Source organism: Copadichromis virginalis, linkage group LG19 (genome assembly GCF_057382275.1).
Source record: "Copadichromis virginalis isolate Kocher_CV1m ecotype Utaka linkage group LG19, C_Virginalis_male_GT1.1, whole genome shotgun sequence".
Taxonomy (NCBI): Eukaryota; Metazoa; Chordata; class Actinopteri; order Cichliformes; family Cichlidae; genus Copadichromis; species Copadichromis virginalis.
In genome coordinates this window covers 15349389-15372082 of record NC_140636.1, presented here as the reverse complement: position 1 = coordinate 15372082, position 22694 = coordinate 15349389, and the positions used below count along the sequence as shown (strand labels likewise).

Sequence of the window (22694 nt, the reverse complement as noted above, 5' to 3'; positions counted from 1 at the left end):
GGAGGTTTCCTAACCTTTGTAGTCTCAATAATCATCAGTTGTGGTGCCGTTCATGTGTCAGATGTCAGTGAGGTGTATATAAAGCCCTGCCTTGCTCTTGGACACTTCAGCAGGGTGGTAACATTGTCTCGTTTATCCTGTAATGAAAACACTTCTACCCTTTTGAGAGCTGTCTTTGCTAGGATGCCAATCCTTCCATCAGTGGGACATGAGGGGGTTACTGGTTTCATGAATAATGCTGTGAAACCTTTTTTGGACTCCAGACATTTAGGATCCATGCTCGGGACACAGAAGCTGCTCTGTGGCATCTATATATTACAGAAATAGTGAGGTTGCAAAGCTCACCATTTCTGGGAGGGACTGACCAGTATGGATGCTTAGAGACCAATAATAAAGCTTTTCATTGAATGCTGTATTACTAAAAAGGTTTTCTTTAGTTTGGTTTTTTTTTTTTTTTTTAACCTTCCCACTAAATTATAAGGTATTATTAGCTTTGTGAACATGAACCAGCATTCAGACTGTGTGGCAGTCCAACTTTCCAAGAAAATGCAACAGAATAATTTATTATTATGGATATATATGGATTTATAAACATCCTTTCAAAGCTCTCTAGAATACAAGCAAAGCTATTTACTCATGGGCTTACTGTAAATTGTATCATCTCATCACAGACTTTCTAAGCCCAGAACGTTAGCTTGGCTTTAATGTGGTTTCAAAGAGAACCACATTTCAGACCAGACAACTGTTATCTCATGTTAGACGAATGTGTTTTATTTTATTATATTTTTCTTGTTTGTCTGTACAAATACGTGTGTGTGTGTGTGTGTGTGTGTGTGTGTGTGTGTGTGTGTATATCTACACATATATTCATATTCGTAAATGAAAATACATGTAGACGAGTATATATTGGGTTTTTTTTGTTTGTTTTATTATGTCTGAAATAAATAAAGATACAATCACACAAATGTATAGGAATTGCTTCACCCTTGAGCAGCCACCCATTATAACGGACGGCCCTTGATTCGCGGTTTTCCAACCAAAACCTGAGGGAGGAACGGAGTAGTCCTTTTGAACTTGAAGGGGATGGGGGGGATGTTGACTCCTAAAAGAGCAAATATTCAGAGAACATACAGACAGAAGGTTTTGACTGACTGAGATGCCAAAAGCAACAGTTGAGCACTGCTCCTCTTTGAATATGGGAAGGGAAAGGGAGCGCCAACAGTTCTCCCGCTGACCTTGTTTTTTTTAAAAAAAGGTCTTTGTTTGTGAATTCTTTCCCACAGACAAGAACCAAAGAACTACAACTTAAAGAGAAAATAGTCCCAGTTAATCACTTAAATCCTAATGACAAACACTGCTTTCTCTAACACTTGTTATATAACCTGTCTCAGCATCGACACCCAGTCGCTGTTCAGCTCTGATTCTTCTGCTCAGTGTGTTTAGTGTTTTAGTCCCTGCTAGTCCCAACAGAGGGTCAGTTCACTGCTATGCACACGGCCAAAAACATCTGTACTCCTTCTGAAAGGATTTCAGGTAAAGCTACTGTCATTAGTCTTGGAGTATCCATCAGGTGATCCCCTGACTTTTGTTTCACCTCCAGTCTGATCATGAATGTCTTTTTCTGTCAAATATATGTCACTTCCAATGCAATAGAAAAGGTCCAAATTTTTCCATGCTGGGCAACTTGTCTGTTTTGCAAGGAAGGCGATTCAGCAGACGTCCCCCACCCGGGTCACTGCTCTGCATGTGCTGCTTCCTGCAACACAACGTAGAGCACAGCTGCGGAGATCACGGGTCGGGAGCCAACAAGTGTTTTGATTCCTCTGCCGATCCCAGAAAAGGATGTGCAAGAAGTCTGACCTTTAAGCAGAGTGAGACGTGATGGTATATTTATGAAGACCTGAGGGTGGTCTCAGACACTTTGGGGTTGTGACTGAGGCCTTAATGATCATCAAAGGGTTAGACAGTTGTTGAGTGCTATGGGCATACAGCTGAAGACATAAATCCCAATCCTGCTATATCTTTGGATCATCCAAGTGCATAGGTGTGCACGAAACCATTTATAACCCAATTAACTCAACTGACGTCAATACCTGACATGTTTCTTCCCGTCCTCGAAGAGCGGTTTAAATGCTCCTGGGTAGCTATGAGTAATGACTTTGGATAAGTACCTCATCCTGTGACATGATTCATCTGCTTCAATCAGAGCTGATGTATTTCAGCCTTTTTTCTCCCCCAGCACATTCAGTCCAGTGAAATCTAACAGCACTGCAAGCGAAGCGATGTGTAACCCCACAGTGGCTGCACACAGTGAGTGTTGTTAGCATTTTTCACTAAAGACATCAGATGTCCAAAGACAGCTGCATGTCAAGATGAAGTCAAAGATGAGGTGTGAAAGATTTTATGGGAACATTTCTTCTGTGTCAGACTGTATTGATTAAGTTACAAATGTTACTTACTGAAGAATGTGGGAAATGAATACAGTCAATTCAGTTCAACTGAATTTTATTTATACAGCACCAAATCACAATAACAGTCACCTCAAGGCGCTTTATATTGTAAGGTAAAGATCTTACAATAATACAAAGAAAACAGAGAAAAACCCAACAATCATATGACCCGCTATAAGTAAGTGCCTTGGTGACAGTGGGAAGGAAAAACTCCCTTATAACAGGAAGAAATCTCTGGCAGAACCAGGCTCAGGGAGGGGCGGGGCCATCTGCTGCGACCGTTTGGGGTGACTGGAAGGGAAAACGACAGGACAAAGACATGCTGTGGAAGAGAGACAAACATTATGACTAATGATTAACTGCAGATGTGTGTGAACACATAGTGAGTAAAAAAGATGACTGAAGAAGAAACAGTGCATCATGGGAATCCCCCAGCAGCCTACACCCAGCGCAGTGCAGCTGAGGATGCAGGGTCACCTGATCCAGCCCTAACTAAAAAGAAAGCTTTAAGTCTAATCTTAAAAGTGGACATCGGTCTCCCGAATCCAAACTGGAAGCTGGTTCAACACAAGAGAGGGGCCTGAAAGCTGAAGGCTCTGCCTCCCATTCTACTTTTAAATAAGATTTTCAGGGCCGAGTACAATAACCTCAGTTTGATCGGAATTAAGAAGCAGAAAGTTAGCGGCCATCCAGGTCTTTATGTCTTTAAGACATTCCTGCAGTTTAACTCATTGGTGTGTGTTATCTGGCTTCATGGACAGATAGAGTTGGGTGTCATCTGCATAGCAGTGTAAATGTATGCTGTCTTCTAATGATGCTGCCTAAGGGAAGCATGTATAATGTAAACAGAATTGGTCCTAGCACTGAACCCTGTGGAACTCCATAATTAACCTCAGTGTGTGAAGAGGACTCTCCATTTACATGCACAAATTGGAGTCTATTAGATAGATATGATACAAACCACTGCAGTGCAGTACCTGTAATACCTACAGCATGTTCTAATCGCTGTCATAAAATATTTGAGAGTTATGGCAAAGAGTGAAGTACTTCTGATTTGAGGAGGTACGGCTTCCAGAGTCATACATATTGAAGAAGTAAAATTATTAACAAGATGATCGACTTCTGTGGGAGCAGCATTCAGATAGCTGCTCTGCTCTGTGTTGACTGCTCCCCACTGCTGTGTCATCCTTAATCTAAATTTAAATGTTATCAGGAAATGATCAGACAGGAGAAGGTTTTCAGGCAACACTGTTAAATGTTCAGTTTCTATGTCATATGTTAAAACGAGATCTAGACTGCAATTAATGTGTTGGGTGGGTTCTTTTACATTTTGAAAGAAACCAATCGAGTCTAATAATAGATAGAAATCAGGTCAAACCTCAGAGTAAGGCCCACCTTACTGGGCTCCTCTTTCCTACAAGTGCTCTATACAACACGCCACATTCACTCTAGGTTTCTTAGTGCTTCCTAACTACCAGTCATAGTCCGATGGACACATCAGAGATCAATCTTTCCCAAGGATACTTGGCATGCAGACTGGAGGAGCCAGGGATCGAACCACTAACCTTCTGATGAGTAGATGATCTGCTCCACCTCCTGAGCTACAGCCACCCACTTTACTGATTGCTACCGAATGTATGGGCCTGGATGGTAAGTGCTGGTAGAGACATGTTGGGGTGAACAAAATGCTGTGTCACTCTCTCCTTGTGGAGCAACTTTGAGAAAATTATCTCCAGTTTCCCCTTCAGGCCAGAGCAGCTGTCAGAGAGGCAAACCCCAGCGGAGGAGTTGTCTGCATGACTCAGCTCTCACAGGAGTCTCTGAATGGGAGTAATGGGAGGAATACAGCCTGCTTTTCTGGGAAAGGCCAAAAAAAGAAGGAGAAAATATCTGTAAGCATGGCTTATGTTGCCCGTTACTTCTTTTTCCTGAAAGGAAATGAACGCACTGCAAAAAAACACAATAAACTTATTTAGAGATAATTGTGAAAAGCTGCTTGAAAATGACGAGAGCTGTTTAATTGTTGGTATTTCAGGGTTATAGAGTAATTATGAAAAACATTAAATGAAGGTTTGTCTTGTTTTAATATGACCACAAAACCTGTTAACATCATGAACTCATCTACTAAGAAGTCCAGGTTACAGTTTTTATTCTCAGTGCTGTAATATAACATAGTGATCAAATATCATCCCTGCCTATTACATTCTGAGAAGTCTTGTGATGATGTCTCGTGGTAAAGTCAGAGGATCATAAATATCTAGAGCCAGCTGTTAATTTGAATTCATGGAGTGTCCAGACTAGAAGGGTTCGTTTCTCAGAGGCTGTAAATCATCTCACTTTAGTCCACTGCAAACTGCTCGTTATCATTTGATATTCGTAGCAGGCCAAATATGGCAGCACATTATCTTTGGATGTGAGGGCACATTAGTGATTCTTGAGCTTAGTCAACATATTGAATACAAACAGCGAGGTAGCAGGGCTTACCCGGGGCAGACATCTGGAAGGTTCTCAGAATAGAACAATGACCTTCTCTCTTTGAAATCATATGTGTTGCCCGTGTAACCTGGGAAAGCACTGCGGTGGCCTGGGAAGAGCTGGAGGAGCCTGCTGTCATTGTGACCCAAGTCTCAGAGAAAGGTCATAAAAGAGATGGATAGAGGTTTGGTCTGAAAGATCAGGAGGTCACAAATAGTTTCTCCTGTGGGCAACGCACAAAACAGAAAACTATTTGGCTTTTTCAGGACTGTGATGCTGGAGCAAACGCTGGGAAACCTCTCAAGTCACACGAATTTAAGTTATGGTGACCATTTGTATTTTGGATCATCCAAGTTACTTACTGACAAATCCCTCGATGGAAAAAAAAAAAAAAGAAAAAGAAGAGTTTTGGTTTCCACTATACTCTAAACATGTCCCCGTTAGACAGACATTCAAGCTTGATTTGACTGGCAGGTCCAAAAAGTCTTAATTAATAACCAAGCTGAGCCTAAATTGAATTGTCACTTATTTATTCTCACTTCAACTGACTCGGGAAGGCCAATCTTGAAATCATAACAAGTTTAAACTTTGATTTCAGGCAGGAAGGCAGCTCTTTCCATCCTCACGTTTGAGTTAAGGCTGAGAAAACAGCCCTAATTCCATCCATACTGCTGCAGCTCAGCCAGAGGAATGAAACTGCAGGCACAGCGGCCCTTCCATGTGTCCCCCACTGGTCATTTGAAGTCACTTTACAGCTTCACACTGAAATGACCGTCAAACATCTTGATGGGACACATTAGTTTAAGTCTAGAGAGTTCAGAGCTGTTTCCATGATAAAATCCCGCCTCAGCTTGTATGTGAAAATGTATCTATGCATTCAAATGAAAACATCAACTTGTGTTTCTTCTCCTTCTCCTTCTCCCTCTTTTGAACTCCCTGCTGATGACATGAGTAATTTTTTCCTCAGATGGTAAAGGAAAAGGAGGTGGGAGGTGGGGGCAGCGTGCTGGAGGTGCTATGAAGCGTGATGGTCTTTGTCTGTGTGGGAGGGACATTCCAAGCAGAGGTTTTATAATCCAGTTCCTATCAGTGATGGATTTCGCAGACTATCACTGTCTGCGGTCCACTGCTGCGCTGTTACAGAGAAACCGGACGACAACTGGAGGAGTCGTCCTTTTTCCATCCCCCCCTTCCCGTTTGTTCCCCCTAAAGAAATGCATGTCCTTGCCAAATAATGTGAAATGGCAGCGCGCCCCGGGTTGGATTTAAAAGACTGACAGTGTTTAGGTTAATGTAAAACAGACATGCTGAGTATGCTCTCCAGCGGTCAGACGTACCTCTTTATGCTGAAATATGTTGAATTCAGTCAATTCTGTTTTCACACTGCGATCGCGAACGATGATTTGGAAAAGAAAACAGTATCTGTGGTTGAAAGGACATTTCTGTTTCGGGGGGAGAGGTTTAGGAAACGGTCAGTAAACTGTTTAGTTTGGCTGCAGACGAAACATCTGATTCATGACGCTCGCTGCTTGTCTTGTTTCTGTATGAGGTGAACAGAATACCCAAACATGCAACAATATCCTTGTAATTTACTCAATTAGAGCCAGTTTTTTCTTTTTGTAGCCAGATTACTCACTGATCTTTAATTGCCTAATAAATCTTCATCTTCAAAGAGTCGTTTCCTTCTCCCTTTCTTAGGTAGCGCAGATGCAGATGCACAACTCTGAGTCTGTTATTGTTATTTGTAATTACAACAATGCCAAACAAAATGAGAATCAGTCTGATAACTAAGGTTCAGCTGCAGCTGAACATAAAACTGACAAAACATTTAGTCTTTTTATATTTGATGAGAAGAAAACTTCTGCGGCACTTTCAACATGGCCTCGTTTACATTTTTTCATAGCAACTTACATCCAAACACTTTTGCATGATTCTGGGAACATAGCTGCATAATTTAATGGAAATTCAATCACCGGTTTGAACAGATGACGACCGAGAGCCCCGTGCCATTTTCACTGCCAGAGCTAATTAGATTTTATGTTCAACGTTTTTGCATCGCAACTGAATAAAATAGTCAAACCATTGTCAGCGCTCACGACGCTTTCAGGATGAATCGTGTATGGAAGCTTTTCACGTCCTACAGAGTTTGTAATTTGGGCCTGTACGCCAACCGACTGCTGAATGAGAGGCTGTCAGTGGCTGCGCGGTTTTGGTTTTGCCTTTAAATGTATCCTAGTGGCACCACTAATGAAATATTATCGCATGACTTTGTGTTTCTGCCAGATTTGAAGCTCTCCACAAAGCGCGGCGCCACATTACACTCAACACTGATCCACTTTAATTTATATAAAGCAAGTTAGTTCAAGGACGGTAGTGGGTGGGGAGATTCCATTTTAATGAAACCATCCTTACAAATGATCCTGTTAAGATTCCTGCAAAGGTAGAACCAAAACAAAAAGGTCAGCTTTATTAAAACGTGATTTAAAAAAGAAGTTTGAGAAAGGAACAACAAAACTACAAAGTCTAAAACAAACTAAGATGGGACGCTGGGGGAAACCTGCTTCTTTCAACAATCACCTCAGTGGATCACCTGTCTCCAGCTCACCCTGCCCTACCATCTTCCTCTGTCACACCAGGGGGGCATGTCCTTCAGCTACATCCTCTTCTTTTCCCGCTGAGCGGGTCCTTGGGTTCAACATCACTTTCCCGTATATCCACTATCCTGCCTCCAGTGTTGGGAAGGTTACTTTTAAAATGTATTCCATTACAAAATACAGAATACATGCCCCAAAATGTATTCTGTAACGTATTCCGTTACGTTACTCAATGACAGTAACGTATTCTGAATACTTTGGAATACTTAATATATTATCATCAGTGTTGGGTAAGTTACTTTAAAATAGTAACTTAGTTACATTACTAGTTACTTCTCTCAAAAGTAACTCAGTTACTTCAAGTTACTCGTTACTTTCAAAGTAACTAGTTACTAGGGAAAGTAACTTTGGTTTTACTCCTAATTCTCTTGTTAATGTATTGCTTCCATAACTTTGCCAGTCTTCTAGCTTGCTTACTTGCCACAAGTGCACTGTGCCACCTACCAATAGAAAGGAAAAGATAATGTGCATATTTCCACTAGAGAAATCCCACGCCTGGACCGTCATTGACTGCTGCCATGATTCTAGCCTACGTCACAGTGTCATGTGCGCCTTTTACATCAACACAAAAACTGCAGTCGTGGTGCTTTGATTGTACTCAGAACTCGGAAATTCTGCCTTCTGAATAGGAAGATGTAGGTAACACCAGACTGCAGATGAGCTGCATACAGGGCTGGACTGGGACAGAAAATTGTCCCGGGCATTTTGACCATTATAGGAAAAATCATAAAGCCTTTGAATGAAAATAAACACTGTTGTGACAGTGATGTACACTGTTTTGATGGTATATATGCATCAATCTATCAATCGTTTGTTGTAAGATTCAGATTATTATTTTTTAAAAGCTAGACATTTTAAATGAGAATAAGAAAGAAAAGTATTTCTTTGTGCCCCCCTCTCCCTGTTAATGCCCTACCTGGCCCCCTGGCAACACTTTGCTAGACCCGCCCCTGCACAGTTACCAGCTGTCAGCTACTTAGAAAAGGATCCTGGTGTTATTTGTCTCTCAGAAACAGTTCATAACTTCAACTCATTCATGTTAACTAAAAGGTAAACCTGTTTCTCCATCACCTGTTCAGCTCTGATGATTCAGTAAGGACATCTCCTGGTTTCATCTTCATGTTTCCCTCTCACCAGATAACCAAACCATATCATGACCAGCATCTTTTTTGCAGCTGTGGCTCCAGCAAACATCAGCTGATACTAGAAATTAATATTAAATAAATTCTAACAACAGCTGATCAAGCTTAAAAGTGCTGCTGTTGTTTAGCGCGACATCCGCTGGTTTCCTCTTTCGGCGCAAAGTGAGCGATAAACAAACAAGAGAGCCGATCAGCTGATCACTGATCAGTTTTCATGATTGAAGTAGAAACGGGAGAGGGAGGGGGAGAGGATGAGAGAAGAAGAGGCAGCTGTGCAGCAAAGACACAGAATAACTCCAGCTTTGTGTCTTTTCCATTGTAGCTGAATTACGGGACAAACTGTTCCTTTTCACCAGTGTTGGGTAAGTTACTTTAAAATAGTAACTTAGTTACATTACTAGTTACTTCTCTCAAAAGTAACTGAGTTACTTCAAGTTACTCGTTACTTTCAAAGTAACTAGTTACTAGGGAAAGTAACTTTGGTTTTACTCAGAATTCTCTTGTTAATGTGTTGCTTCCATAACTTTGCCAGCCTTCTAGCTTGCTTACTTGCCACAGTGCACTGTGCCACCGACCAATAGAAAGGAAAAGATAATGTGCATATTTCCACTAGAGAAATCCCACGCCTGGACCGTCATTGACTGCTGCCATGATTCTAGCCTACGTCACAGCGTCATGTGCGCCTTTTACATCCAACACAAAAACTGCAGTCGTGGTGCTTTGATTGTACTCAGAACTCAGAAATTCTGCCTTCTGAATAGGAAGATGTAGGTAACAGCAGACTGCAGATGAGCTGCATACAGGGCTGGACTGGGACAAAAAAATCGACCTGGGCATTTTGACTAGAGACCAGCCCACCGTTATAGGAAAAATCATAAAGCCTTTGAGTGAAAATAAACAGTTGTGACAGTGATGTTCACTGTTCTGATGGTATATATGCATCAATCTATCAATCGTTTGTTGTAAGATTCAGATAATTATTTTTTAAAAGCGAGACATTTTAAATGAGAATAAGAAAGAAAAGTATTTCTTTGTGCCCCCCTTTCCCTGTTAATGCCCTACATGCCCCCCTGGCAACACTTTGCTAGATCCGCCCCTGCACAGTTACCAGCTGTCAGCTACTTAGAAAAGGATCCTGGTGTTATTTGTCTCTCAGAAACAGTTCATAACTTCCCTTCAACTCATTCATGTCACCTAAAAGGTAAACCTGTTTCTCCATCACCTGTTCAGCTCTGATGATCCAGTAAGGACATCTCCTGGTTTCATCTTCATGTTTCCATCTCACCACATATCCAAACAGACATCATGACCAGCAGCTTTACAGCTGTGGCTCCAGCAAACATCAGCTGATACTAGAAATTAATATTAAATAAATTCTAACAACAGCTGATCAAGCTTAAACGTGCTGCTGTTGTTTAGCGCGACATCCGCTGGTTTCCTCTTTCGGCGCAAAGTGAGCGATAAACAAACAAGAGAGCCGATCAGCTGATCATTGATCAGTTTCATGATTGAAGTAGAAACAGGAGAGGGAGGGGGGAGAATGAAAGAAGAGGCAGCTGTGCAGCAAAGACACAGAATAACTCCAGCTTTGTGTCTTTTTCATTGTAGCTGAATTACGGGACAAACTGTTCCTTTTCACCTCAATAAGAAACGCGTAATATTTCTCTGAATACCAGACGGGACGGTTGGCAACTCTAATAACTTATGAACAAAATAAAGTTCAACATCAGTAACATAGCACCACCCAGCTGTATAGAAACTCCGTCATGCTAGCTAGCACGCAGTACGGAAAAAGTCAGCATAACGAAAATAAACTACACCTAAACTTGGTTCATATCTGACCCAGAGAGACTGCAGGTCATAACTTCTTACCTGAAGTTCAGTTCACACTTGGACCGGCGGCCGCCTCGGGTCTCTTTTCCTTCATCCACCTGCTGCCTCCACCACTTGCTAATGTTACTGAATCTGTGGAAACTCCGCGATAGCCACCACTCGAAGTAACGAATAACGACCCTATCTAAATCCCAGTAACGAGTAACGCGTTCCTGATTTTGGCATAATAACTAGTTACCGTGCTCGTTACCACAATAATAACGTAGTTACTGTAACGCGTTACTTAATAACGCGTTAGTCCCAACACTGCTTTTCACCTCAATAAGAAACGCGTAATATTTTCTCTGAATACCAGACGGGATGGTTGGCAACTCTAATAACTTATGAACAAAATAAAGTTCAACATCATTAACTTCATAGCACCATCCAGCTGTATAGAAACTCCGTCATGCTAGCTAGCACGCAGTACGGAAAAAGTCAGCACAACGAAAATAAACTACACCTAAACTCGGTTTATATCTGACCCAGAGAGACTGCAGGTCATAACTTCTTACCTGAAGTTCAGTTCACACTTGGACCGGCGGCCGCCTCGGGTCTCTTTTCCTTCTGCGTCCCTTTTCCTTCATCCACCTGCTGCCTCCACCACTTTCTAATGTTACTGAATCTGTGGAAGCTCCGCGATAGCCACCACATGAAGTAACGAGTAACGAGCCAATCTAAATCCCAGTAACGAGTAACGCGTTCCTGATTTTGGCATAATAACTAGTTACCGTGCTCGTTACCACAATAATAACGTAGTTACTGTAACGCGTTACTTAATAACGCGTTAGTCCCAACACTGATTATCATGCTTTTTACAACAACGTGAATGTACTATTGCTGTGTGATTTATTACTATTACTGAAGGTCCGCGACTCCGAACTGTAGTAAAGGGACCTCTGACTAATGCTGGGCTTACACTGTGCGATTTTTGGCCCATTTTGAGCCGATTTTTGAGTCGTGCGACCGTTTAGGCGATCGGCCCGATTTTGGCCTTCATCGTGCGTCGTGCATCGTGTAGTATACGTGGGGTAACGAGAAGAGATTAACACCTCACGACGAGCTCCCGATCATCAATCGCTTGGTCGTGAGGGTGTCGCCGCAGTTTGTCACACTGCGCACGCGCAAACACAAATGTCAGCGAAAAAGACGGCGCAGCACGGCAGTGCAGCGTGTGATCTGGACACAAGCGATGGAGGCACAACAGGGGCGGAGCGTGGGGGTGGCTTACTGGGCTTAAGCCCGGGTTGTTTTGTCAGAAGCCCGGGGTCTTTTGGAGTGTAATTTTTTCATAGTTAGATGTCTGGCTGACAACTGTATAAAACAAAAAGTACACACAATATTCGAAGCACATAGTGCACACTGTGGGAATTTACGACTGTGCGTGAATCCCCCCTGATATTGGTATGATCCGAGCTCAGGCACTAAGTGACTGAGCGAGGGGGCGGGGCAGCTGCTGCCTGTGTGCGCTGTTGGAGAAACGGAGCCAGCCATACTAAGGAGAGCTTAAGTTTGACCAGGTACCAAAGAAAATCATTCATACCGTACAAATAATGTAAATATGACGGTGCATCACGAAAGATTGATATCAAACTGATCACTTGACCAATATTACGTTACTCGCTCTTCAAGTGAATCAACAAATGGCGAAATGAAAAGCCGAACAAATGCTATTTTTTTTAGAGTCTTAGCTTACGTGTGTTTATTTCATATTTTCAGTTCTTACCCTCCCCGACTAAATCGGTTTCAGTTATGTACTGAAATATAAGAATGGACATTAGAGGCTTCTTTCAAAGAAAAAACTCAGGTAAATGTTATTTTGTATATTATGCTTTGTATGTTGTTCAGTATATTTCTATGCAAAACAAGAGGGGTTTCAGTACACAGCAGGATATTCACATTTGTTTTTTTTGTTTTTTTTGTTTTTTTTTTGTTTTTTTTGGAAGTGACATCAGAAACAGCAGCATGTGACATCACGTGATGGCGGAGCTTCAGTTCATCCTTTGTCATCCTTTTTTTTTTTTTTTTTTTTTTTAATAGGACAGGGGGAAAGAAAGAAAGAAAGAGGGGGAGAGGAAGAAAGAAAACCAAAGGGGAGAAGAGACGGTGAGAAGGGGGGGAGAGAGAAAAAAAAAACAAAACAAAAAAAAAACAAAAACTCCTGGGTCACCTGTATGGAGAGAAAGAAAAACAAAAAAAACAGGGGAGACAGCAAACAACAAAGAGCAACATAATAATAAAATAAAAAAAAAGCACCATCACAATAAACTAGCTAGTCATAGATATCAATAGTTACTAAATAATAAACGATATTGTGCAGCACGCAAGATAGACAGCGCACAGTGTGCTTTGAGGCAGCAGCCAAGAAAGCTGTAGTCCGCATCTGTGGGATATTCACATTTGTAACCAGATATTTACATACACTTTAGGGAGAAAACATAAAACATTTTTACTGTACAACATCAATTTAGAGTAAACTTTTGTTTTAGATAAATATTGAAATATCTTTTGAATTAGTTAAATGTCAGAATAAAGAGAGACAGAGCTGTCTATTTTTTATCACTTTGATCAAATTTAGGAGTACATATACATTAAGTTTATTGTTAATTAGTAAGAAACTCCAGACGATTCCATTCTGAGCTGAAGAAGCTTCTGATAGGTTAGTAGAGTCCATGTGAGTAAACTGGTGGCACAGCTGTGGATGCATATAAGGCAAAACACAGAGCCTGTTTTTTTGAAATGGGAAAATCAAGAGATGTCAACCAAAACACCAGGAAAAGAACTGTGGAGCTCCATAAGTGTGGCTCAGTTTGAATACAATTTGGTGCCATTTGCAATTAAGAAATACAGATAGTTTCTCTCTTTACTCTTAAAGTTAACAAATATGTTTTTTATATTTATCAATCTAAAAAAATAAACATTTAGTCCGATTTGATGTTACAATTAAAAAGTGTTTGTGTTTTGATCTGAACAGTACATAAATATGTGGTTTCAACTGTATATTTGATGATTGTCAGCACAAAGAGGGAGAGAGAGGAGCAGAGAGGGAGATGGAGAATGAGGACAGAACAGAGATGAACAAGAGCAGGTGAGACACACATGTTAGTCAAATGGTCATTTGCCAAAAGTATCACCGTATCATAGGTCCTCATGTATCCCGTACCTAGTGTTTCTTTTTAGGTTTGCTATTTTTCAAATTCTATATTTATTAAGTTATGCAGGCTTGTTCGCACAACAAGGATAAATAATTATATAAACTTTTCTCAATCTAAATATTGTACTTTGGTGGAATTAAAAAATAAGTGTAGTGCAGGTCTATGATGATTTTTAGTGCTATCATCTAGTTCTGATTCTGGTTCTGTCTTGGTTAAGTCCTCAGTAGTCCTGATTTTGAACTGTTGTAGTCCTGTTTTAATTCCGGATCAGTTCTGGGTCTGGTTGAATTGGGGTTTAGTCCCTGTGTCTTGATACAGCCCCGACTTTGTTCTGCCTTGCTGCTTAATTAAAAAACTAGTTTAAGATGTCCTGCACATGTGATATATATTTTTCCCTATATGAAGTCATTCTTTTTTGAACAAAACTCAAAACAGAGCCTATTAATCTTTCAGTCATTTCTAACCCCCCCCCAAAAAATAAAAAAAATAAAAATACCACATGCATACTACCCTTTAGGGCTAAGCCCCGGGTGTTTCAAATGTCTGGCTCCGCCTCTGAGGCACAACTTGTAGAACTATGGAAAGCTCATCCGAGCCTTTTCGATGTGGCCTCACAAAATTATCACGACCACAACAACCTTGAAAATAGTTGGATTTACACTGCTGCTCAATCACAGCTGCCTGATCAATGTTTTTCATTAGCAATTTAGCAAAGTTGATGGTGGTGGTGGCGTGTCTGTGTGAGTGAAAGACAGAGGGAGAGCGAGCGACAGAATTTCTGTTATAACCTTCATTTTATGGACGCACAGTGTGAGCACTCGGGTCGCATCAGAGCATCGGGTCGTATAGTGTGAGACCCTGCATCGTGACCTATGAACTTCTAACCCCTGCGAGTCAATCGTACAGTTTGAGCAGGAGCTGAATAACGCGACTGAAAAAATCGCACAGTGTAAGCCCAGCATAATACGGCGGGGTCCCTGTCGGCTCGTAGCCGAAAAATAGCTTTACTTTGTTGTGTGGGTCAACTCTGCTTGCCAGAGACAGAGAGAGGCGTTGAAAGACTGCTCCAACGGAACTTATTGTTTTCGGAGGAAAACACGAACACAGTGTACAGTCGAGTCTTAATAGCTTACTTACAACTGGGCTTGTCAGGCTCTCTTCTTGGCTGTAGTGGTTATTATTATATTTACATGCTTCCAGCTCCTGTTTTTCCTCGATGACAGCTCCTACCTTTCCACTCCCCTTTTTCTCCCTCCTCGCGGTCACAGACCCATAACGTGTATGGCAGTCCATTCTCCCTGCAGCACGGACTACACTGCCCATGATGCTACATTCTTTAGAGCTATGCTTGTAGCATTCTGCCTGTTAGCTTAGCACAACAACAACAACGAAAAGGCGCTCTCTCACCCAGGAAACACACAGTCGCAGAGAGAGAGAGAGTCGCCCTGTAACCATGGCAACCGTAACGCTGCCGCCTGGAACAACAGAACGTAGCTGTCAAACAAAACCCAAACAGTCCTGACCCGCGACAAAATGAAACAGGAAAGTACCGCAGTGTAATCCATTTATTTCAACAAAGTAACTGTATTCTGAATACCACCTTTTTAAACGGTAACTGTAACGGAATACAGTTACTCATATTTTGTATTTTAAATACGTAACGGCGGTACATGTATTCCGTTTAGGGTTGCCAACCGTCCCTTAAAAAACGGAATCGTCCCGTATTTAGAAACAAAAGCACACGTCCCGTATTGAGCTAATAAGGGACGCACTTTGTCCCGTAATACAGTGAGAATCAAAAGTAGTCTATAAATGTTAATGGAATTAACGCTTTGTTTGAAAGCATAACGGTGTGTTCACACCGAACGCGATGGACGCGAATAGAGCGTCAGGTTTACATGTAAAGTCAATGGAAAGGCGCGATGACGCGCGATTGCGGGTCCCGCGAAAATTCGGAAGCAGATTTGCGTCGCGAAAACGCCAAAACGCGTGAAACGCGCGTCAGTGTAGCGCGTCTGGCGCGTTTGACGCGCGAATAAAACCACGCGCGTGAGTTTTTGTGTTGCACTTTGTGCATACGCGCGTTTCGCGTCTACCGCTCGAGTTGGAAAAATCTGAACTCCAGCGTCAAATCGCGCCGCGACAACCAATCAGGAGCCTGGTGACGTGGCTGTTACCTAGGTCAAAGGGGCAGATCCAGCCAAAGTCTTTCATACTTCAATGGAGGGGAAGGCTAATCAATGCGGTAGCAAACAACTCGGAGCTGTACAACACCAGCTGCTTTCAGTACCGAGACAGGAATAAAAAGGACCGAGCTTGGAGGAAGATATGTGAAGAGATCGGGCAACCTGGTAAGTTCATTCATTTCTCTTTTGAACGTTTTCACTGACCCGGGAAGCCGCACAAAAGCTAGCAACCCACCGCTATTTTCCCACTGACGTACAAATACCGTTCTGCTTTTATGCATGTTGTCATTTAGGAATATATTTTATTGTTTATTAATAAACAGCACACAGTGGTCCCGCTGTTCATCCGTCACTGCTTTGCTTTTTCGCTGATTTTTTATTGCACAGTACAGCATTGCATTCTGCAGCCTGATTGACAAATCTCCTGCGCTTGCCAAATTTATCACGTTTGGTTTTGATAACCATCGCGTCCAATAGAAAAAACAGCACAAAAACACCCATAACTATGAGCCTCATTCGGAAATAGACACCTGCACCGTGAGGGAAAAAGGCGCACGAAAGTGGCGGGCAGATGAAGACAAACCGCGGCATAATAATACTTTTACGTTTTGCAATCTACAAAGGTTTGCACTTTGAGAATCAATTGTGAGAACTGTGACCAGGGGCTAGTTATTCTGAGAACCCCTGCAATAAATGAGGGACCACTGTCTACTCTACGATTATTATATCCAACCTGTTAACATTTAATACTGTATTGATAGAACCAACTGATTCTGCAGCAGAGCATCCCCAGTCCCTGAGCTCCTGCTGCTGCACCCACAGATATGTACAGCAAGCACTGATACCTTTTTAGTCGGTGGGATTCCCTTTTACTAAATATCTACAACCAATCTGATTATATCCTGTTATTGTTTTTTTTTTTTTTTTTCAATGTTGAAATTAAAATCTAGTAGCAGCCTTCTCATTTCTTTGTGTTTTGTGCTGTTTTACAGGCCCACAGAGGAGGACGGCTCCGAGGCAGATGAGGGACGGGTCCCAGGACGGTCAATCGGCGGTGGAGCTGGCCATCCTGGAGTCCCTGAAGAGGCCACACCAGTCTCCAATGGAGCATTTCCTCCTCAGCCTTGTTCCTGCTCTGGAGAGCAGCTGGTCCTTTTTATTCCTGTCTCTCTGTAAATTCTTATATTTTATATATTTATGTTTAATGTTTTTCTGTTTGAGACTTTTAATATTATTTCAAATAAATGTTTATAATGACTAATGTCTCAGTTCTACTACACAGCAAATGTTGGCACACAACTTGACACATGTAGAATTTATTTCATATTATACTAATGACAAAATATACTGATACAGTGGGATGCAGAAGTTTGGGCAACCTTGTTAATAGACATTATTTTCCTGTATAAATCGTTGGTTGTTACAATAAAAAATGTCAGTTAAATATCATACAGGAGACACACACAGTGATATTTGAGAAGTGAAAAGAAGTTTACTGGATTTACAGAAAGTGTGCAATAATTGTTTAAACAAAATCAAGCAGGTGCATCAATTTGGGCACCACAAAAAAGAAATGAAATGAATATTTAGTGTATATCAATGTGTGTGTCTCCTATATGATATATGGGGTGCCTTTGTCTGGACGTGCTTCTCATCCAGAGCTGCACAGCACAGAGGAAAGTTCCAGCGCTCCTGGAATCCCTCTGTGATGGACCGCCAGTCTCCAGGTGAAGGCACAGCCATGAAGTCGTCCACTAGACAGTCCCAGATGGACGTCGCTGCCTGGGGGGTGATCTGGCTCACCGTGGACACACCGACTCTGAAACTGAACGCGATGGTCCTGAAGGAGTCCCCGGTGACAAGGAACCTGGACAAAATTGTTCAAAATCAGTATTATGTGTACTGCAGTTACAAAATACATTATTCAAATTCCAAAATACTTTTGTGATGTCAGATTTAAATGACAAAACTTAAATCTTACATAAAACATTTTGTAATTATAAGGATAATTACAAAATGTATATTAGATAATATCTAAAACAGTTGTGTTTTGTTTTAACTTTAACATATCATAATTTGATTGGTAGCAACTTTCACAACTACAGTGAGCCAATCACTCATAATTCCTAAACATGTCAATCAGGCAGGAATGAAGTAAGACATTAATAGAAATAAAGAGTTGTATGTTGACATGTAGCCCTTTCCTTGCTTAAATCATTAATATTTTTGAAAAATTAATCTGTGATAAGACAGCTTATCAAGATAGAACCCTGTAACTAGAGATGAACCAAACTGTTCACAGTTTTATCTAACTCTGTTTTAATAAAGGCTGGTGACCCCTGCTATAGAGTCTGACAGCTGCAGGGATTATATACAAACATTCAACTATCCCAGAATTAAACCAGGTCTAAATAAAAAGGAGTGAGTATCACTACAAGGTTAACTCAGTGGTGCTAATGCTACAGTTTGATATCAGCAAACACCGAGCGCATACATTGATGTGACACCACAGCCATGCTATCATGCAAACACTGATAACAGCATAAATCGAATTAAATCGGGACTTGATGAGACCTTCTGAGTATCACTAGAAATATTATAAAGAGTCGTCTCTGTACCACAGTTTGCTTTCAGTAAACACCGACAGCATTCACTGTTAGCATAGCACATCCATGTTAGCAGTGTATAACTGGATGGATTAGCATATTAGCACAGATATCAATAAAGGACTACCGTATTAAATAGTTTTACTAACCTCAGGCAGACGGACAGGCGCTCTGCAGGTGGGATTGAGCGTCTGTAGTTGGTGTCTAGGCGGGCGATGCTGGGACCGACGAGGGAAAGCAGGTCCTCAAACTGGCCGACGGTGATAGCGCTGGAATCGGCCGTCATCCAGGCGCAGCTCCTGGAGCAAGTGGTGAAACTCACCAAACTGCTCATGCCTCTGGAGGACCTGATGGACCCAGGTACGACGAGGACGTCTTTTACGCTGCTGCTCTGCTCTCCACAGTACATAGAGAAGGGAGACTCTCTCTTCAAGCGCTAGCTCGATAGCTGCCATCTTGCAAAGATACCGGTCTGGCACAACTCCCTCCCACATTCCTCCCACATTTCCGGTTCACGCGCGTCAAAATATGATATTTTGACGCGCGATGGATTTTTCTTGGACACGCGTTGAGACGCGAATGTACACGCGTCAAATTAGGGGCGTTTGGGGCGTTTTATTCGCGTCCATCGCGTTCGGTGTGAACACACCGTAACTCCCAGCCCCTCTCCTGCTTTGTGACCAATGAGCTGACAGCACACTTATGACAATTCAGATTACCGCTCATCTCATTGGTCGAGGAAAGGTCGCTTGCGGAGAAAATACCGGAAGACAACAGATGACCACAACAAGAAGCATGGCCAACAGGGAAACAAACGCCGACACTGCGGTCTCGGACGACAGTACACCTAAAGCTGGGCAGACACTGTGTGATTTTTTCAGTCGCGTTATTCAGCTCCTGCTCAAACTGCACGATTGACTCGCAGGGGTTAGAAGTTGGTAGGTCACGATGCAGGTCTCACACTATACCACCCGATGCTCTGATGCGACCCGAGTGCTCACACTGTGCCTCCATAACATGAAGGTTATAACAGAAAATCTGTCGCTCTGTCTTTCACTCACACAGACACACAAACCACCACCATCAACTTTGCTAAATTGCTAATGAAAAACATTGATCAGGCAGCTGTGAATGAGCAGCAGTGTAAATCCAACTATTTTCACGGTTGTTGTGGTCGTGATAATTTTGTGATGCCACATCGAAAAGGCTCGGATGAGCTTTCCGAAGTTCTACAAGTTGTGCCTCCATCGCTTGTGTCCAGATCACACGCTGCACTGCCGTGCTGCTCCGTCTTTTTCACCGACGTTTACGTGTTTGCGCGTGAGCAGTGTGAGCGGCTCACGAGCGATTGATGATCGGGAGCTGCTCGAGGTGTTAATCGCTTCTCGTTACCCCACGTATACTACACGATGCACGATGAAGGCCAAAATTGGGCCGATCACCAAATCGGTCGCACGACTCAAAAATCGTCTCAAAATGGGCCAGAAATCGCACAGTGTAAGCCCAGCATTAGAGCAGCAATGTTTGTTCGCTCAGAGAAAGAAAAAAAGGCTGCAAAAGCACAGGGAGGAATGGGAAAAGGGAAACACCTGGCTGGAAAAGGTCACCATAACACCTATAAAGCGCACTGCACTGTGTGCCGGCGCACTTTTTCCATAGGCATGCTTCTAATGGTGGGCACATGAAGAACATGAGGGGCGTGAAAGCTCAGGGAACCCTTAACCAATTTCTTTCCCACCAGGCCACGGCAGAAGCAGATATGGTATGTAAACACTGGTTTGTTTTTTAAACCCTCTGGTTAAGGTTAATATGGGCATGTGCAGTGAATATCAGCGCTATGTGGCCAGAAGTGTGATAATATAATTTATTTTGTGTAATAAACAACTGCAAGGATAGATGATTACAACAAATAGATGACTAATACATAAAAGTAATACATAGATGAATAATGATGATGAGTTATGATGCGTAATCATGGGAACAAGTGGGTTTACAAACAGGAGCAGCTGATTAGCATTAGAAAAGCTGAAATAATACCTCAACTGAAGCCAATTGTACTAAATGCACTAAATGTGCACTGTTACAAGAATATTTTTCGTTCTATTGCTTTCTATTAATTTATATAATTTTAAGTTAAGCAGGACAGAGTTCTTTTAAAGAAAGATTTACTTTTATTCTCAAAAGTTAAGCATGACAGGCTTCTGTTTAAGAAAGAGACCTGTTTTATTGTGTTAATGTTGTCATTTTGAGCTAAAAATAAATGGCTAAATGATCATTTGTTTCCCATATGGTCATATCACAAAGAATATGCATCTGCTTAAATCAAATTCAAGTCAAATGGTTAAAAAATAATTTCACACACACAAAAAAGAGCTACCACACTGGGAAGGGTGAAGACAACTAGGTTGCCCGGCCCTGGCCACGAGGTGTCCCTTATTTATTTTTCAGGGAGTTGGCAACCCTAATTCCGTTACTCCCCAACACTGCCTGCCTCTGCACATGTCCAAACCATCCCAGCCTCACCTTTCTAACCTGAGCTGTCCCTCTGATGTACTCATTTCCAATCCTGGCTTTGTTATCGCCACCATCAACTACTCATCACATTAAATCACCCCTGACACTCGTCTCCACCCACTCTACCCTGCCTGCACTCTCTAAGAAGGCATGCGTTGGGGAAACAAGGGAGTCAAACTCAGACGATGGTCTAAGGCAGGGGTGGGCAACTCCAGGCCTCAAGGGCCGGTGTCCTGCAGGTTTTAGATCTCACCCTGGGTCAACACACCTGAATCACATGATTAGTTCATTCGCAGGCCTCTGGAGAACTTCAGGACATGTTGATGAGGAATTTAGCCATTTGATTCAGCTGTGTTAGATCAAGGACACATCTAAAACCTGCAGGACACCAGCCCTCGAGGCCTGGAGTTGCCTGGTCTAGAAACCTTCTGCAGACGAGCACACAGAGACAGGGGGCACAGGTGAGAAGAACAAACCACAGGTGAGAATGAGCCAGACATTCATAAATGAAGGGAAACGAAAGCATGAAGTAAAATCTAAGTAAGGCACATGGGAAAAGTCTACCAAATTAACCAAAAGAAAAATAGCTAACACGGAGACATGAGGACTTGACATTAATCATGATTAGAGAGAGAGGTGAACACAGCAAGCATGGGGAGAAAATAACACCAGAGGCAACAAAAACTAATGAAAAGCACTGGAATAATGACATTATCTTGCTAATGAGTATTGTCTGTATAACTAAAACCTGATATCGCGGCTCCCTCGTTGTCCAAAAACTGTTTAAACCACATCATTACATCGTTCCACTGGGTGATAAATTCCTTCATTAGTCTGAACACACACACACACACACACACACACACACACCGCGGTTTGTCTTGAGTCATGTTGTAAAAGCTAATAAAAAAAATATAACAATCAGCGAGTGAAAAAGCCCAGAATAAACGCACTGCTGTTACTCCTATAATCTTAAATTTTTATCCATTTTCTAGAGATTTGTGTCTTTGTTAAGAACAAACGAGTCAGCCCGAGTTCGTGAACACCCTCAAAGTTTTCTCATGGCAGCACTGCCGTCGGGAATCGTCTGCTTTTCGCATTTGCTCCCAGTGTGTAGGTGGCTACGATGTGGTGTGAAGGGTTTTCCTGACAGACGATAACCTGATGGCCTGCATGTCAAAGCCCTTCAGGCTCCCCTGTTGTCTGTCAGAATTCATAGATTGTTGTAGAGCTCTGGGCCAAACTACTCCATGGCTGAAGGTTCGCTGGAGTTCACCGAGGCTGTTTTACTTTCTGTAACTCCAATTTGGTCCCAACTTTTCTCTCCTCAGGCAGATTTTAGGTGCAGGCACCAGAGACTCCTGACAGCAGAGGCAATTTTCTTGTCTGCAAACCTTTCTTGCTAAGCTTGTGGGTTTAATGCTTTTATTCTGGGCTGCAAAGATCGTGTTTCAGTTGCAAAGGCTTGTTGGACAAGTTTCCAGGTGAAAATTATCTCTGCTCATTTAAAATTTCCTGGTGATTTTACTGTGAGGTGGACACCATGTAAAGTGTAGTTTTGAGTTTGTTGGAGGGAAAACCTAGAAAAGAACACGTAACCATTTATTTTGTGCAGACATCTTCATGTAACAGCAAAAGTT

The 22694-nt window shown here is 42.1% G+C and overlaps 1 protein-coding gene and 1 long non-coding RNA gene across 2 annotated transcripts; both read right to left on the bottom strand.

Moving 5' to 3' along the window:
* Positions 1–2488: 2488 nt before the first annotated feature.
* LOC146685800 (uncharacterized) lies at positions 2489–4577 on the bottom strand. The gene is made up of 2 exons (XR_014916853.1): positions 4016–4577; positions 2489–2772 (listed from the first exon to the last, which is right to left on the bottom strand). It is a non-coding gene; the product is annotated as an uncharacterized LOC146685800 (long non-coding RNA).
* A 12657-nt stretch (positions 4578–17234) lies between these two features.
* Positions 17235–19191, bottom strand: LOC146685799 (uncharacterized). Its single transcript, XM_085441749.1, has 2 exons — positions 18690–19191; positions 17235–17801 (listed from the first exon to the last, which is right to left on the bottom strand). Exons 1-2 carry the CDS (start codon positions 18947–18949, stop codon positions 17531–17533), a joined length of 531 nt encoding a protein of 176 aa, XP_085297875.1. The 5' UTR covers positions 18950–19191; the 3' UTR covers positions 17235–17530.
* Between the last annotated feature and the right edge of the window lie 3503 nt (positions 19192–22694).